Here is a 19,368-nt window from a genome sequence, read left to right as displayed (position 1 = left end):
AAACGCGCCTTGACCTCTACCTCCTGGATGGTGTGGACAAGAGGTCGTTTGAAAAAATGATTTTCTTTGAATTTTTTTTAGTTTGAAGAAACATTGCCAAAAAAAGAAGGCTGAAAAAGAGAACAAGGAGGTTGTCTAAAAAAGAGAAGCGAATCGGGAAGAGCTGGAACCAAACAGGAATCAAGTTGCACTATACTTCATCCTTTTAAATACATAGGAAGAAACTGAAGACCACGGTGACGGCAACGTTCTTCTGTTCCAAAGACTCAATCGCGATGAAATTTCCTACGTTACCTCACTTGCCAGCAAGTTATTGTCTATTCCTGCGACTAATATGACCGCAAAAAGACTATTTTTAGTAGTAGGCCTGATAGTGACTATGATAGTGACTTAGAAAAGAAATGGCCTCAGTCCACAAAGAGTGGATAAGTTAATTTTCATTTACGATAACTATAGCCACATCCTGCATGACCTGCAGTTCTAATATACTTCTGAAGTTTGCCTGAAAGAGTTTTTTTTCGACCACACCATATCAATGAAACACAAAATATAGGGGGCAAAAGGCTTTTTCTTAACGTTAGTTTGTTGCTCGACATGTAAGTATTTTCCAAAGCACATAATATGTAGACTATTTTTAGCAGTGCTGTATCAGTGTTATCACTAGCTCCTTTCTATAATTAAAAAAAAACTTTTTCCACAAAATAAGTTTTTCAAAGAAAAGTAAAGAACTCCATTGAACAAAAATGAGGAGAAATAAAATCAAATAATCTACCAAGCGTGAAACTACCACAAATCAGCATCGATAAATAAATGAAACCCAAACCGAAGAGAAATTCTAATATTTAACCGAGTCAAACTCAAAACGAGCAGAAATTAGCATAAGTTGGGCTGAAAACCCCTATGCCTTCCCAAGGCCAGAACATAATTTGCACTTTACTGAAAAAAATAAAAATATTTTTACTTTATAACTTTAATAAATCAAATAATATTAAGATTTTGATTACTAAATAACAGTAAATGTATATTAAACTGACAATGCACATTCATTTGTATTTTTTTCAGTAAAGTGCAAATTATGTTCTGGCCTTGGGAAGGCATGGGGGTTTTGAGCCCAACTTATATTAATTTTTGCTCGTTTTGAGTTTGACTCGGTTATTTATTGTAATTTCTGCTCGTTTTGGATTTCATTTGTTTATCGATGCTGATTTCTGCTAGTTTTACGCTTGGTGGATTATTTGATTTTATTTTTGCTCATTTTTGGTTTAATGGAGTACTTTGCTTTTCTTTGAAAAACTTATTTTGTGGAAAAAGATTTTTTAATTAATTTCTGTTCGTTTTATATTGACATAGTCTTTTCAGAGAAATATAAAATAATATTTTAAGTCTTTTTGTTTTTTTAAGAATTTATAGTTTGGTCTGCAATTTGTATGCCGGAGAAAACTTTTCAGCAATTTTAACAACATACACCCTCTTAAAAATCTGGACACAAATAGTAGTGTTTAATTTAGTTTCATACCTCCTCTAGCTGACCTGAAATGGAAAACTTGATACCATTCGCAAAAAAGTCTGTTTACTTTCTTTGATAGCTTGGATTCACTTACGCTATTTTGATTTGGCTAAATTTTAAGAGCAGAAGCAGCCCAAAAAGTTTGAACATAATACCCTCAGTCGTTCTTGGGATACTGCTGAGATGCCTTATTGGGAATTAGCATTAAGACAGTGCATTTTGATTTAATCTTATGGCAACAACATTTAGTTTTTAAACATAAAGTCATATATGCCCCCAGGGGATAACTTACAACCCTCGCTCTGAGGGCTGGGTGGGGGGTTTGTCATCCTAACAGACTTAATTTCCAGAACTTTCTACTACGTTGAACAAAATAGCTATCTGAAAATTTTGATTGGATGTGTTTGGGGGAAGGGTGGACGTGAGAGAGGGGTTAGTTTTTTTCGACCACATCATATCAATGAAACACAAAATATAGGGGGCAAAAGGCTTTTTCTTAACGTTAGTTTGTTGCTCGACATGTAAGTATTTTCCAAAGCACATTTTGATTTAATCTTATGGCAACATTTAGTTTTTAAACATAAAGTCATATATGCCCCCAGGGGATAACTTACAACCCTCGCTCTGAGGGCTGGGTGGGGGGTTTGTCATCCTAACAGACCTAATTTCCAGAACTTTCTACTACGTTGAACAAAATAGCTATCTGAAAATTTTGATTGGATGTGTTTGGGGGAAGGGTGGACGTGAGAGAGATGCACTAATATTCAAAGATAAATAATGAGTTCTGTGATACGGTATTCGAAGTTTTGTATACAGTAATTTTCGAGAAATAAAAATAATACTAATTTTGATTATTAATTCTGTTAGAAAAACATAGCTATTAGATATTTCAACTATTCTGCAAGGATTCTGAAATGCCACAGCCATTTCGTTTTTACCATATTTCTACCTCTCTTGATGAATAATGAATAAGACCAGTGTCCAGCCAGTGACTCGCAGAGTTTCTACCTCATGAATAGGTAGAATATCTTGTAAATAAAAATTGGATTTGAGGAAGACTAAAATCTATTCTATAAATCATATACAACAACTTTCTATATAAACCTTATATGCCCCCAAAGCATAACTTACAACCCTTGCACTGAGGGCTCTGAGTGGGTTATCATCCTAAAACACCTAATTTCCAGAACTTTCAACTACGTTGAACAAAATGGATATCTCAAAATTTTGATTGGATGTGTTTGGGAAATGGTGGGCGTGAGAGGGGCGTTATTCGCTATCCAATCACTTTCAACTACTAAAAAAGGCACTAGCCCTTTCAATTTCCAATCAAATGAGCCCTTTTTCTACGACAACGCTTCCAATAAAACCTTTATATACCCCAGGGCATAAATGACAACCCTTGCACTGAGGGCTCTGAGGGGGTTATCATCCTATAAGACAAAATTTCCAGAACTTTCAACTAAGTTGAACAAAATGGGCATCTCAAAATTTTAATTCGATGTGTTTAATTCGGTGGGCGTGAGAGGGGCGTTAATCGCATTCTAATCACTTTCAACTATTAAAAAAGGCACTAGCCCCGTCAATTTCCAGTTGAATGAGCCATTTTGAAGTTTCTATGACAACGCTTTCAATGGACGTTGTACATACCCCCCAGGGATAACTTACAACCCTTGCCCTGAGGGCTGTGAGGGGAGGGGTTGTCATACTTAAAGACCTAATTTCCAAAACTTTCAGCTACGTTGAATAAAAATGGCTATCTAAAAATTTTAATTGGATGTGTTTTGGGAAAAGGTGGGCGTGAGAGGGGAGTTAGTTGCCCTCAAATCACTTTTGACTATTAAAAAGGGTACTATTCCTTTGAATTTTAAATCGAGTGAGCCCTTTTTCAAGTTTCTACGACAAAGATTTCAATAAAAACCTTATATGCCCCCAGTGCATAACTTATAACCCTTGCCATGAGGGTTGTGGGGGAGTGTCCTCCTGAAAAATGTTTTCTATATTGAAATCAACTACCCTGAACAAAATGGCCATCTCAAAATTTTTATTGGATGTGTTTGGGGGAATGATAGGGGGGGGGGGGCTAGTTGCCCTCCAAACAATCACTTTTGAATGTTAAAAAGGGCACTAGCCTTTTGAATTTCCAGTAGAATGAGCTTTCATTGAAATTTCTACGACAACACCTTCTTTAAAAACCTTATATACCCCCAGGGTATAACTTAAAACCCTTGCCATGAGGGATGTGGGGGAGTGTCCTCCTAAAAATACACATTTTCTATCTGGAAATCAACTACGCTGAACAAAATGGCTATCTCAAAACTTTGGTTGGATTTGTTTGGGGGAAGGATGGGCGTGGGGGGGGGTTAGTTGCCCTCCAATCCCTTTCGACTATTAAAAAGGGTACTAGCCCTTTGAATTTCCAATCGAATGAGCCTGTTTTGAAGCTTCTATGACAACGCCTTCTATAAAAACATTAAATGCCCCCTGGGCATAACTTAAAACCCTTGCCCTGAGGGGTGTGGGGGAGTGTCCTCCTCAAAAACATATTTTCTATCTGGAAATCAACTACGATGAACAAAATGGCTATCTCAAAATTTTGATTGGATGTGTTTGGGGGAATGATGGGAGTGGGGGGGGGGGCTAGTTGCCCTCCCATTACTGTCGACTATTAAAAAGGGCACTAGCCACTCCTATTTCCAATCGAATGAGCCTTTTTCGAAGTTTCTACATTTCCTTCGATACGAAGTGCCTGGGTGGAGAAAAAAAACACATTGTGCCCACATCTTTCTTTACTTAGGCAGCGCTAGCGCGCTGCCTATGATTATTTTAGAAATAAACTTGTCCCTTAAGGTTACTTCATATGGTAAAACCTGGGCTCTGAAAATTAGCGGAAGATACTCAATACTTTTTCAAAATGTATGTATATTCAATTTGAGTAAATATAATTAATAAAAATCAAAGAGAGGATTAGTGGCTATAGTAGACAACTAGTAAGTTGGCTACTAGTTTCTCACTTGCTTGCACTATTTACAAGTAATATTTGACTAATCAACGAGTAAAAGAAACTGCCGAAACCTCTAAAAAAAAAACGTACCTAGATCTCTACCTCTTGGATGTAATGGAAAAGAGGTTTTTTAAAATATAATACACAATATGAATTCGACGCACTAATATTCAAAGATAAATGATGAGTTCTGTGATACCGTATTCGAAGTTTTGTATACAGTAATTTTTGAGGAATAAAAATAATACTAATTTTGATTATTAATTCTGTTAGAAAAACATAGCTATTAGATATTTCAACTATTCTGCAAGGATTCTGAAATGCCACAGCCATTTCGTTTTTACCATATTTCTACCTCTCTCGATGAATAATTAATAAAACCAGCGTCCAGCCAGTGACTCGCAGAGTTTCTACCTCATGAATAGGTAGAATATCTTGTAAATAAAATTGGATTTGAGGAAGACTAAAATCTATTCTATAAATCATATACAACAACTTTCCATATAAACCTTATATGCCCCTAAGGCATAACTTACAACCCTTGCATTGACGGCTCTGAGGGGGTTATCATCCTAAAAGACCTAATTTCTAGAATTTTGAACTACGTTGAACAAAATGGAAATCTGAAAATTTTCATTGGAAATGTTTGGATAAATGATGGGCGTAATAGGGGTATTAGTCGCTATGCAGTCACTTTCAACTATTAAAAAGGGCAAAAGCCCTTTGAATTTCCAATACAATGAGCCCTTTTCAATTTTCTACAACAAGGTTTTCAATTAAAACTGTATATGCCCCAAGGCATAACTTACATCCCTTGCCCTGAGGGCTGGGAGGGGAGGGGTTGTCATCCTTAAAGACCTAATTTCCAAAAACTTTCAACTACGTTGAGTAAAAATGGCTATCTTAAAATTTTGATTGGATGGGTTTGGGGAAAAGGTGGGCATGAGAGTGGAGTTAGTTGCCCTCAAATCACTTTCGACTATTAAAAAGGGTACTATTCATTTGAATTTCAAATCGAATGAGCCCTTTTTCAAGTATCTACGACAAACATTTCAATAACAACCTGATATACCCCAAGGGCATAACTTATAATCCTTGCCATGAGGGTTGTGGGGGAGTGTCCTCCTGAAAAATATTTTCTCATTGAAATCAACTACCCTGAACAAAATGGCCATCTCAAAATTTTTATTGGATGTGTTTGGGGGAATGATAGGTGGGGGGGGGGGGGGTTAGTTGCCCTCCAAACAATGACTTTTGACTATTAAAAAGGGTACTAGCCCTTTGAATTTCCAGTCGAATGAGCTTTTATTGAAGTTTCTACGACAATGACTTCTTTAAAAACCTTATATACCCCCAGGGCATAACTTAAAACCCTTGCCCTGCGGGATGTGGAAAGTGTCCTCCTAAGAAACACATTTTCTATCTGGAAATCAACTACGCTGAACAAAATAGCTATCTCAAAACTTTGGTTGGATTTGTTTGGGGGAAGGATGGACGTGGGGGGGGGGGGTAGTTGCCCTCCAATCACTTTCGACTATTAAAAATGGGATTAGCCCTTTGAATTTCCAATCGAATGAGCCTGTTTTGACGCTTCTACGACAACACCTTCTATAAAAACATTAAATGCCCCCATGGCATAACTTAAAACCCTTGCCCCGAGGGTTGTGGGAGACTGTCCTCCTCAAAAACATGTTTTTTATCTGGAAATCAACTATGCTGAACAAAATGGCTATCTCAAAATTTTGATTGGATGTGTTTTGGGGAATGTTGGGCGTGAGAGGGGGGTTAGTTGCCCTCAAATCACTTTCGACTATTAAAAAGGGTACTAGTTCTTTGAATGTCAAATCGAATGAGCCCTTTTTCAAGTTTCTAAGACAAAGATTTCAATAAAAACCTTATATGCCCCCAGGGCATAACTTAAAATCCTTGGCATGAGGGTTGTGGGGGAGTGTCCTCCTGAAAAATGTTGTCTATCTGGAAATCAACTACCCTGAACAAAATGAATATCTCAAAATTTTTATTGGATGTGTTTGGGGGAATGATAGGTGGGGGAGGGGGGGGGCTAGTTGCCCTCCAATCACTTTCGACTAGTAAACAGGGCACGAGTCCATTGAATTTCCAGTCGAATAAGCTTTTATTGAAGTTTCTACGACAACGACTTCTTTAAAAACCTTATATACCCCCAGGGCATAACTTAAAACCCTTGCCCTGAGGGTTGGGGGGGAGTTTCCTCCTCAAAAACATATTTTATGTCTGGAAATCAACTACGCTGAACAAAATGGCTATCTCAAAACTTTGGTTGGATTTGTTTGGGGGAAGGATGGGCGTGGGGGGGGGGGATAGTTGCCCTTCAGTCACTTTCGACTATTAAAAAGGGTACTAGCCCTTTGAATTTCCAATCGAATGATTCTGTTTTGAAGCTTCTACGACAACGCCTTCTATAAAAACATTAAATGCCCCCAGGGCATAACTTAAAACCCTTGCCCTGAGGGTTGTGGGGGAGTGTCCTCAAAAACATTTTTTCTATATGGAAATCAACTACGCTGAACAAAATGGCTATCTCAAAATTTTTATTGGATGTGTTTGGGGGAATGATGGGCTAGAGGGGGGGGGGCTAGTTGCCCTACAATCACTTTCGACTATTAAAAAGGGTACTAGCCCTTTCAATTTCCAATCGAATGAGCCTGTTTTGAAGTTTCTACGACAAAGCCTTCTATAAAAACCTTATATGCCCCCCTGGCATGACTTAAAACCCGTACCCTGAGGTTTATGTGGGAGTGACATCCTCATAGACATATTTTCTATCTGGAAATGAACTATGCTGAACAAAATGGCTATCTCAAAATGTTGATTGGATGAGTTTGTGGGAATGATGGGCGCGGGGGGGGGGAGGCTAATTGCCCACCAATCACTTTCGACTATGAAAAAGGGCACTAGCCACTCCAATTTCAAATTGAATGAGCTCTTTTTGAAGTTTCTACGACAACACCTTCGATACGAAGTGCCCGGGTGGAGAAAAAACACATTGTGCCCACATCGTTCTTTACTTAGGCAGCGCTAGCGCGCTGCCTATGATCCGTTAAACGTCGGAGTTTTTCCATAGAAAATCCATTGATGGTTAGGTTCAGTAGAGATTTCCGTTAGCCTTTAATTGCCACACAATTTTCATTGTACAATGACATGACCGCATAAATCCAGAATCTTCTTTGGTCCTAATGGTTCACAGTTACAAGATTGGAATTTCACCCAGAATAAAAAAATTTTCCCTTTTTTTGGGTAGTAAGTTTCTTCAAACTTTTTTTGTAATGTTTTTATTCAAAACACTTATAACAAAACGTTCCAATTAGGGGTCGGCGCCGTGTCTGTTTCTGTTTCTTTTTTTTTTTTTTACCGTTTTCTGTTCTGTTTTTTTTTGGGAAAACGGAAAAAAACAGAAAAAAGGTAGCCGTTTTTTTAGTACCGTTCCCGTTTCTGTTTCGTTTTTTTTTCTCGCCGTTTTTGGCGTTTCTGTTTTTTTTTTAAACACGTTTTTCTTCATTTTACGTGTTTTGATTATGAATAGCACCATAGCGCAGTCTAGCGACACCAAAACGCTGTCTTTACGTCATCCGAAGAAAAGATTTGCTATTGAAGAAAACATTCGCCATAGTAAAAATTAATCTAAAGCAGTCTACTTGGATTTACACCTTTGGTTAGTCTTGGTTAGTAGATAGTTACCTGGTTGGGTAAAGGTGCAGATTAGCTACCCCAGTAGCGTAGGGTGTAGAGGCCCTGCAAATAGAACCAGGATATACACTAAGAAGTGATTTATTTACATCCAGCTTCTGCTGAACCCTATCTGTGCAAATTTACAGCCCAATTGACTGAATAATATACAGTAAGTAATGAGTTGTTTTTATCAGGGGTTGCTAAACTGTACCTTCACCCAGATTAGTTCCCCCTGTAGTGTAGGGCACAGGGGCCCTACCAACAGAACCAGGATATACAGGGTGAGTTTCAGCCATTTAATTTTCATTACCCTAGTAAGCCCTGTAGAACTAGTAGAAGCGGAACTACAGAAAATGTTTGACATCCAATTGTCAGATATAGGAGCTACTAAACAAATCTTGCTGATTTTGCCTCTGCTAGTGCTGCAGGGCTTACTAGGCTTACGAGAAGTAAAACGTTGGAACCCAGCCACAGTAAGAGATTTGTTTTTATCCTGTTTCTACTGGACAGTATATGTGCAACTTTACAGCCCAATTGACTGAATAATATACAGAAAGAAATAAGTTGTTTTATCAGGGGGAACTAATCTGCACCTTTACCCCTGGTTTCTCACATCAACATAATTGAATTAGTTGATTGAAATTTATAATAAAGGGACTGTTAAACAAAGGAGTAGGGTGAACATGTTGGTGATCTACCCTTCAGCATGAGCGTATAAAATTTCCAAATGACATGTTGATTTTAGGCATGTTCACTTGCAGCACCCAGGAAGGAAATGTGAATAGCCTTGATATTCTTTACCCTGCAAATGTCATATACTTTAGTAAATATTTGGAGCAGCTTATTTCCAATGGTCTAATTAGTCAATCTATTATCTGCATTATAAAATCTTCTAGCTACATCAGAGAGTCCTGGGCCTACGCTTTACCATTTCCTGCTATTATTAATATTATACTTTTATTTCCCTTAATATACCAGATGAGGAGTATTCACAAATACAGTAAAAAGATACTTGCTTATGGAATAAAATAATGCTCTGTCCTACAGAGAAGCGTCTTTTTTCCTTGAATTGTTCTTCTGTCATACTCTTATTTGCAATCACAGGAGTAACTAGACCTGCACTGCTCCATGCACTTAATAATGATATGCTTCACAGGTACCGATACACATGCTGTCATAAATGGCATCACATCTGGCATCAAATATTTCAACAAGTTCTGACTGAGAACTTTGAGAGGGCCCTCCATCAAAGAAAGTCAAGTTCTGGGAGCAACATGGGACCAGGAATAAGGGAGCAGCTGTAATTACCTGCAAAAAAGATGTGAAGTCAGCAAAGGGGTCTGCAACATCGTTTAAAAATCACTTTATGGCTAAACACAAAATTGCTGAACAACCTTAACCAAGTACTGTTCCAAAGAAGTCCAATTGTACAGCCTTGTCTCAGCTCAGCATGCCGAGCGCATCATGTGAAACTAACCCAACACGATTTGACGGCACTGGAAAGAAAAGGGATATAAGAAATTTTTTAGAGTCAACAAAGCAGCAGCAGCTGAAGCTGAACAAGTTGTGTAGCAAAAAGGTTCGCATTGACAAGCTTCCGATTTCAATATTTGAAAAACCAGGAGTAAAGGCTCTAATCTCTAAACTTACAGGAGGTCTTACTAGCCCCTCAGCTCGTACTGTTGCAAGACATCTAGTAACAGCAAAGAAAAGGAAGGTCAAGCAGCTCAAAGCTGAACTCCAGAAAGTCCGGAAACTGAATTTGACCCTAGACTGCTGGTCTTCAAGAACGGGGTCTGGCTTTCTAGGTATTACAGCTCAGTATGTGATGAAAAGCACTGATGGCAAGCTCACTTTGGTGCATAGAATCCTTGAGTTTAAGAGATTAAAAGTTGCTCACACTAGCGCCAACATTCTTCGTGCAATCCGTAGTAGCCTCCAGAAGTTCAGAATTCCACGGAAAGTCTACTTTATAATTACTGATTCGAAAGCTAATATAGTAAAGGCTCTCAGAGACGGTGACAGTATGCGAAGCTCATGCTTTGCACACAGCCTGCATAATGTGGTGACTAATGCCCTTAAGCTGTGGGAATGCAGAAACCAGGCAGATTTAGTGAGTGTTCCGCACCTGAATGATTCTGGATCCACTTCAGAATCTGATGACAACGTTGATGCTACTGAACAAGATGACTTTCCTGACCTGATTGTAGGAGATCATGACATTGAAGAAACTGGGTATACCGACTGCAGTAATGATGATGATAGTAGCTCAGAATTAAATGATCCAGACCTTGACAGCGATAGTGAGAGCTCAATACCTAGACAAAGAGGCGTCTCTAGTGAAGTATTGACGCTGGGACCAGTGCTGGTAAAAATACGAAAGCTGGTTAGAATCCTGAAAGTATCTTCCAAATCCCACGATCTTTTTGAAGCTATCTGCAAGACATATAATCTTGGTCCATCCATCACAAAAGACATGAATGTTCAATGGAACAGCACACTTACCATGATAGAAATGTATTGTGCCCGAAAAAAGCCACTGCGCGACTTCTTCAACCAAAACCTACGTGACGCTAAGATTAGAGAGCTCGAACTTCACAGCAATGAGTGGTCCATCATGGAAGCTGTCATTGAGGTTCTTCGCCCGTTCAAACAGGCAACAGTGATAGCTAGTGGATACAATTATGTTTCGGTAAGCAAAGTCTTGCTGATGATTTAGGGATTACTGTTGTTTTATCACACTCCAGATACTAGCATTATGGCTGAGTCAATCAATAGGCTGAAGGAACTTCTAGTTGTTCAGCTCAGGAGATATTTTTCAGCCAGTCCTAAGTTTGATATGATGCTCTTCACAAGAGCTTGCTTTTTGGACCCTGCAATTTATGAAAAAATGACACGTGTAGACAGAGAGTCAGCTCGTCAGTCCATCTCCTTGCTTCTCCAGCAATTCATCTCCGAGCAGAGAAGCACAGAAGAACTCGATCCAATCCAATTGAACTCCACATCTTTCCCTATGATGTCGCTCCTACTAAGGCAGGGACTAACCGAAAAGGGTCACCAGAGACTCTTGATCAAGAAGACAGCTTGTTTTCTAAGTTTCTCGACACAACTGGGTTACGGACGAACTCTACGAGGCAAAATGCCAACAGTATGAGCATTGACCGCGTGGCAGCAAATATTATCAGGGCATATGAGGAGAGAGTTCCTTTGTTTTTGAGCGAGAGACGAAAATCAGGACAAAATAATTCTGATCCACTAGAATTTCGGTCTGATTACTTTTACACTTACCCGGAGTTAAGTGAAATTGCATGTATGCATCTATCAGTCCCTAGCTTCAGTTCCCAGTGAGAGTGCATTTAGTATTGCAGGGTACTTTACGCGAAAGCAGTGCTCACGAATGACTGCAAAATCACTTGAACTCCGAATGTTTTTAAGTGATAAATTTTAATTTATGAATTTCGGGACTAACCGAAAAGGGTCACCAGAGACTCTTGATCAAGAAGACAGCTTGTTTTCTAAGTTTCTCGACACGACTGGGTTACGGATGAACTCTACGAGGCAAAATGCCAACAGTGTGAGCATTGACCGCGTGGCAGCAAATATTATCAGGGCATATGAGGAGAGAGTTCCTGTGTTCTTAAGCGAGAGACGAAGATCAGGACAAAATAATTCTGATCCACTAGAATTTCGGTCTGATTACTTTTACACTTACCCGGAGTTAAGTGAAATTGCATGTATGCATCTATCAGTCCCTGCAACTTCAGTTCCCAGTGAGAGTGCATTTAGTATTGCTGGGTACTTTACGCGAAAGCAGTGCTCACGAATGACTGCAAATTCACTTGAACTCCGAATGTTTTTAAGTGATAAATTTTAATTTATGTGGTCTTTTAATATATTTGGTCTTTTTGTATATTTGGTCTTTTTTATTAATCTATATTAATAAATATTCACTTTACTCTCGTAAATCTAAAGAAACTGAAAAAAAAAACAGAAATATCTGTTAAAACGGCCGTTTTTTAAGTAAAAAAAGGTCGTTTGTGTTTTTCGTTAAAAAAACGGAAAAAAAGAAACTGATTTCCGTTTTTTTTTAACCGTTTTCGTTTCTGTTCCGTTTTTTTATTGACGTTTTTTACCGTTTATGTTTTGGCCCAAAAAAGAAAAGGTGCCGACCACTAATTCCAATGCCCGATAGCACAGATGAAAAATTTGCAGATTAAACTATATCGAAAATTGAGTAAAATTAGAAATTAGAACCGAACCGAAAATTCGTCGAACCGAAAATTAGAATTTGTAGCAAAATTCTCTGAAGATTCGGTGAAATATATTAAGGAAAGCGTGAACATGATATTTCAATATTAGTTTTCTTTACCCTTCAGGAAGTTCTTGAATAAACTAGATAGATTCAATATTAAATATGTTTACTTTTGCTGAATTTAGCTAAAGTAAACCTATTATAGCTGAATTTACTTCTCAGCAGAGACCTCCCCCAGGCCACTCATTCCGTGTCCATGTGACAGATAAAGGAACGTCCTACAAGTATGCAGGGTACCTCCATAAGAAGCATGGACCAAAGCGAGTCCTCGTTCCTGGGGGTTTATAATAGAATTGAGGCACCCTCGCCCGGGGGCCATAAAGGCAGGAGAAGAATGAAGAAGGCCCCTCGAATGTACACTCAGCGGAGCCCACCGGCATGTGGACACGTCTCGTGAGTTACAAACCTTCTCACAGTAACGGATAAAATTGCATGGTGACGCAGAACATCATCGTGAATTAACCCTGCTGTCACTTATATTCCCACTTGAGGAGTGGTACCCTCGAAAAAACTATAGCCTAGTAAATTACACAGCATTTGCACAGGATTCTGACTACTGGATAATTCTTCTGGGCTTGGTTTATTTTGGTTTGGTGTTTTCGGGCTGAAAAACCTCTTCCTAACTAATTTATTGACTATTTGGTTTCCTCCTGGTAGTAGCATAATATTTGTAGATATAAATACACAATGAGTCAGAGGTAATAGGCTTGAGATTGTCTGTGCAGGATTTTGACTCTTGTTTATAGAAAAAGTATCGCCAAGTGCTGAAAACCATGTTGTGACCAAGATGGGCACAGGATTGCAAAAAGCCTCCATTTAGCTGAAGGTCCCAGGGACTTCTTGCTGTACATTTCTAGGCCAGATTAAGCACTTCGGTATAAACTTGAGAAGATGTGCTGGTCCTTGTCCTGTACTGATTCTGGGACCATTACTTTTCCTGAGACCAAAATAATTCCAGTGATTTAAAGATTATGAAAATTGCAACTTGGAGTTTTACTACGTTAAAAAATAAGTATAGTATCGGAATTTTGGCCGACGAATTCAGACAGTTCAAATTGGATTTATTAGGGGTTTCAGAAAACTTGTATCCCAGGGGCAGGAAACATGAAACTGTGTGATATAGAAATTATTTACTCAGGCAGGAAGGATACGGTAAATAGACAGGGAGTAGGGCTCATGATGAATAAGGAAGCTGTTTAGGTTGGGAAGCTGTTAAGTCCCGTTTAGGTGGGGAGGGTATTAATAATAGAATGTTAATCCCTCATTTTATGACTAAAAAGTGCAGGGTATCAGTCATAATAGGATATGACCTTGTAGAACTGAATGACGGGGATACTACTGATTCAGATGAATTTTACTTAAAGTTACAAGAACAAATAGAAATGGTCCCAGGTAGAAATATGGTTTTTTATTAGGAGATTTTACTGCCCAATTTGGTAAAAATAGGGATAGATGACGATGTATTCACAGTTTTACGTGGTATTCCCATGATGGTAAGATGGCTAACCTTATTGATTATGCTATTGTAAACCGAAAACTGGCAGGAGGCATACAATATTCAAGGGTACATAAGAGTGGTGTTATTAATGTTAAAAGTAAAGATCACCATTTGGTAATATCTAGGGTCAATTTAAAGCTGAAACTTCAAAAGATTTACTACCTTCCGGGAAGCTATGGCGTTGGTACACTTCGCGGTTAGAATTTGAGACAACTTTTCCAGGAACTGTTGAATGCAAAAGTGGAGAGTTTAAAATCTAGTAATATAGAAGATGGATGAAATAATTCTAGGAAAATAATTTGTGATGTTCCTGATGGTGTCTTTGGGGGGAAAGCTGGGAACATAGCCAGGAATATTAGTGAAAATGCTTTATGTTAAATAGAGAGGAGAAGGGACTTGATCAAGAATTATTTGAGGGACAGATCGTATGAAAATAAGAGGAATGTAAAGAAAGTGGGGAAAGCTCTATAATATGAACTAAGGAAGTGTAAAGTAAAGGCCATGGATAAGATTGCAGGGGATCGGGAAGATGCAGCTTACAAGGTATGCTAATAAATTGAAAGGGATTAGGCAATCTGAATTTGTCCCATTTAAAGATAGGAACGGGCCCCATTTAGCGGTAAGGAAAGAGTTAAAGAGAGATGAGCAGAACATTTAGATAATATACTAACCGGGATAAAGTTACAGGAGCAGATACAGAAGAAAATGAAAAGTTTGTGACACCTTGGATGTTAAGGAAGATTTACTTTGTGAGGAAGAATTAGCATTAGTACTAAAATAATTAAAAAATAATAAGGGCCCAGGCGCTGATAGTGTCATAAATGAGTTTTTTAAATATGGTGGCTTCAAGGTTAGAAATACGTTACTGAAGATTATTGTTATGATTTAAAAAAAAATGGGAAGTACTTAGTGATTTTACGAAAACCCTGATTAAACCCCAACATAAGGATTGTGATAAGACTGAGTGTGTTAATTATAGAGGCATTAACCTGGTTTCTGTAAGTAGCAAATTACTTAGTATTATGATAATTTTTCGACTTAGATATGCTGTCGAAAAAGTTTTAAGAAAAGAACAATAAGGTCTTAGGAAGGATAGAGCATGTGTCAATGAAATTTTCTCTCTCAGGGTAATAATTGAGAAGTACACGAGAAATCGAAAACCTTTAATCCTGAGTTTAGCGGATTATAAGCAAGTGTTTGGTTCAGCTCATTGAAGAGCTTTAGCGAAGGTCTTATCCTTGTACGGTATGCCAGACAAATACATTAATATGATTAGTGCTATTTATGAGAATAATACTTTTACGATTATAGTAGGAAATGAGGTTTTTAGCTTGTTTTGTATTAAATAGGGAGTTAAGTAAGGTTGTGTCCTACCCCCGTTTATATGGATCAGTTTGATGGACTTTGTCGTAAAGAGCACAAGGAAGACGATGGGAGGACATTGAATCAAATTGGGAAGTGAAACTTTCCTAAGCTTGCTGATGATTTAAGCGTACTAGATGAAAGTGTGGGCAAAATGAATGAATTTTTGAAGTTCAGGGTGCTAGAATAGGTTTGAAAATTAAAATTAAGAAGACTAGGTCTCTAAGGCTACGAATAAGTGAGAATAAAAGGTAACGTTGGTTAACAAAAAAATCGATCAAGTTGATAGCTTCACTTTCCTTCTCAGTATTGTTAGTATAGAAGGAGGATGCGATGAAGATGTTAAAAGTAGAATAGCCAAGGTCCAAGGTGTTTCTTCACAGTTTAAAAAAGTTTGGAAGATTAGTTTGCAAACCAAGGTTATAATATTGGAAGCCACAATGATGACAGTGGTCGAGCATGGTTCTGAAGCATGGGCACTTCGAAATACGTACGAAGATATTATAATTTTTTCTAGAGAAATTGCCTATCTCAAACAGTAGGCTGTGCGATAAATGTGGTTCAATCCCGGTTTCTAGAGCTATAATGAGATAAAGGTTGGTATGGGTCAGGTACATTCTGAGGATGAAGAATGACAAATTGCCAAAGATTGTCCTTTTTTGCCAATCGTCTAGGGCTAAACGGAAAGCAGGTCGTCCTTGGTAGGGATGGGAGGAAATCATGAAAGCCTCTCTCCATCTGGCAGATTCTGCCATTCTGCCATCTTGCAGAAAAAGCAACGTCGAAGGTTGCAGTATCTGCAAACTGCCAATAACGGAGCCGGAAAAGAAGTCTCCATTGAAATAAAATTTGCTGATTGGTGGTGCAGATTTGCAGAATCTGCCAAATGGAGACTAGCCTTAAGGAAAAATTTAAGGGAAACAAGCCTTCCGGGAAGGGTGTAAAAAAGGAGGCTTTGAATAGATTGGGATTAAGGAGGAGCGTGTGTAGCTTTGTTGGCCTCAGGTGTCTTTTTGCTACGGTGAGCGGTTAGTAGTAGTATTATTCCATTGATTCCATAACTGTTTTTTTTTGTCCATAGGCAGACATCGAATTCCTTATCTACAGACAAATCCGTAAAAATGGAAACACCGGCATATCGGCGGTATGTAATTCATTTTCATTTGGCGAAGAAACAGCGAAAACACCAAGGATTTTGTAGCCTACTCTATAGCGGACCTAATTTATACAGCCTAATACTTTTTTTCAACATGGCAGTTCAAAAAAGGATGCTAAAGCCTGTGCCTCAAAATAATTTTGAAGTTAAGAGTACTATTTCATTGAAAACAGCACATGATTGGGATGCTGAGAAAAAGGAATATGAAGTAGTTTTTGATGATGGGACTATGACTTTTTTCTGGTGAGTAGAGGTCGGTGGGTAATATCACCAACCAGTATTTAGATATTTGAGAGAAGTAAGTAAAAGTACATATCAGATGAAAATTTAAGACACCAAAACCTTTTTCAAAACTACTTTAGCCTACTACTACTACTTTTGCCTACTACTACTATAGCTAGGCAGTAAATTTATACATATTCACATAACTTAGCTAGGAAAAACATTAATGTACCACATGAGGTAAATATAGACATGTTTCTAACCACGTATATTTTTATAACATAGCTAGGAAGAAGCCTACATCACTCAATGCCTTTTGCAAGAAATTTTGGAAAGAGCCTGAAACCATTTGAGACTGTCTGTATTGCTATCGTTCATTTTGAGGGATTTCAGGCTCTTTTTGAGGATGCCTACAATTTGGGGTGGTGTTATACAAACTGCTTGTGGTGCCCCTGGTTAGGCTATATTAATTTTAGTCCACAATTTGAATGGTGACTCATATCCTGCAAGTGGTCTGTTTCAAACCTTCCATAGGTTTAACCTGTGCTGAGGCACCACTTCCAATGCTAAGGATAGATAAAAGGTGTTTTGGCTCTATATCTTATCCAAAGAAAGGGATAGGCTATTCTTTGCATGGTTTGAAGGTAAATTTTTGCAGTTCATATTAGGCTATTTACTTATGAATAAAGTAAACATTCCACTTGATGCCCTTTTTTATGCTCTTTACAAATATAATAATCATTTTTGCTACAAATGAATTTTACCCCCACCCCTCTCATTTGCAGCAGAATTGATTATTGGTACTCTAATGGTATAAGTGAAGTTTTGTCAATGCTAATGAAATAAATCAAAATAGGATAAAAACATAATAGTTTATAAACAAATCTGGGTTATATATTTGCATATTAGGGGGAGGGGGGTAAAGTATAACTTACATTAAATACGTAAAATAACCTAATCTAAGTACCTTTTTTTGTCCCTTCAACCTCAAAGAGACTAAAGTTTAAATCTTTGTCACAGAGTGAACAACAACTCACTAGCTAGCAGAAACCTGTTTTTCAAATGTTATCTCTGAAATTTTCCATGGGTTCATTGCATGTTTATTGGATTCAAGACAAGTACCTGATTATTATATTTGGAAAGAGCATGAAAAAAGGCATTGAGTGGTATGTTTACTTTATTTGTAAATCAATAATATGAACTGCAAAAAAATTACCTGTTTGAGTACAGTTCCTCAGGGAAGTGTTTTGGGTCCTATAATATTTAATATTATCATCAATGATGCTCCTGCCATTATCAGCAGTAAATCAACTCTCTATGCACACAACCTGAAGCTTCATGGACTAGCCTTGTCCTGTGAAGATCATACCCTTCTACAAATCAATCTTCAACTGCTGGGTCAATGGGCTGAGGCATGGCTTCTTGAATTCATTGTTGCCAAGTGCCATATCATTAACTTAGGCAAACTGAATCCTTGTTGCTCTTATTTGTTCTTAGGCCACCCACTCTCCTCTGTAAATAACAAGCAAGATCTTGGTGTCACTATTGACAATGAACCAAAATTCAGCACTTTTGCAAAGAAGTTGGCTTCTGGTGCTAGTTTAACTTTGGGACTAATTAAGCATAACATTTCCACTTGTTCCCCTAAAGTCATCAGACTTCTATATAAGGGACTTTTGCATCCTAATCTTGAAGTTGGAATGCCTCTTGCCTCCCAATATTTTAAGAAAAGACATAAAAGTTCTTGAAGATGTGCAGAGATGTAATACCAAATTGATACCTGGCATGCAGGGGCTTTTCTACCCAGCAAGACTATCAAAGGTGAACCTCCCTACACTTGTTTACAGGAAAAATAGAGAGGATGCCATTTTAGCCTATAAGTTGATGAGGGCTAATACTCTCCCTTTATTATTCCCTACTGTTGTTCCCAACTCAAGAACTAGAGGTCATCACCTGAAACTTGTCAAGCAGTCTACCATATCTAGAGTCCACACTCAATTCTTTTCATCACAAGTTGTCAACAGTTGGAACAAACTATCTAATGAAACAGTTACTGCTGAATATTTTGATGTTTTCAAACAAAGGCTGGAGGCTGAGTGGTCCTCCAGAGAGTGTAAACACAATGGGATGCTACTGATCATTTAACAGCACCTGGTCACTAAAGAACTTTGAATACAAATCAAGGAGCTAATAATTCTGGAGCTCTACAAGGAGAAATACTTAGATTCCTCCTAACTGCAACTTAAGGTAATTTATAGGTAAAGAATGCACTGGCCTTTGGATTTCTTTCCCTTTTTTAGGCTAACCATCCATCAATGTGTGTTACCTGGTTACAATTCATCAAAATAAGCCTTGGACCAAACTGACCTCTTGTCAAAAGCCTTTTGTACACAGATAGACAATCCATTCAGTCTAATATAGGACTACAGTAGTCCAATGCAATGTATGAGGTCTCAGGACTAAGTTTGACCAGTTCCTACATTTGGTGAACTCAATCAAACTATCCATTAAGGTTAATCTACTTAAATTCTTAACATTGAAGACACAGACCAGGCGAATTTGAAACACGCCCATTTACATCCCACTCACTAATAGATTC

General features: G+C 38.1%; 1 protein-coding gene across 1 annotated transcript in view; it reads left to right on the top strand.

Moving 5' to 3' along the window:
- Positions 1–16,552: 16,552 nt before the first annotated feature.
- LOC148955835 (phosphatidylserine synthase 2-like) overlaps positions 16,553–19,368 on the top strand; it is a 63,084-nt gene continuing 60,268 nt past the window's right edge. Inside the window, exon 1 of the mRNA XM_089104550.1 lies at positions 16,553–16,790. Coding sequence (XP_088960676.1) covers positions 16,642–16,790 — 149 coding nt within the window. The 5' untranslated portion in view covers positions 16,553–16,641. The remainder of the gene's footprint in view (positions 16,791–19,368) is intronic.

This window comes from Artemia sp. Qi Xiang Cuo, chromosome 2 (assembly GCF_049724085.1).
Source record: "Artemia sp. Qi Xiang Cuo chromosome 2, ASM4972408v1, whole genome shotgun sequence".
NCBI lineage: Eukaryota > Metazoa > Arthropoda > Branchiopoda > Anostraca > Artemiidae > Artemia > Artemia sp. Qi Xiang Cuo.
This window is presented reverse-complemented; position numbering and strand designations above follow the sequence as displayed.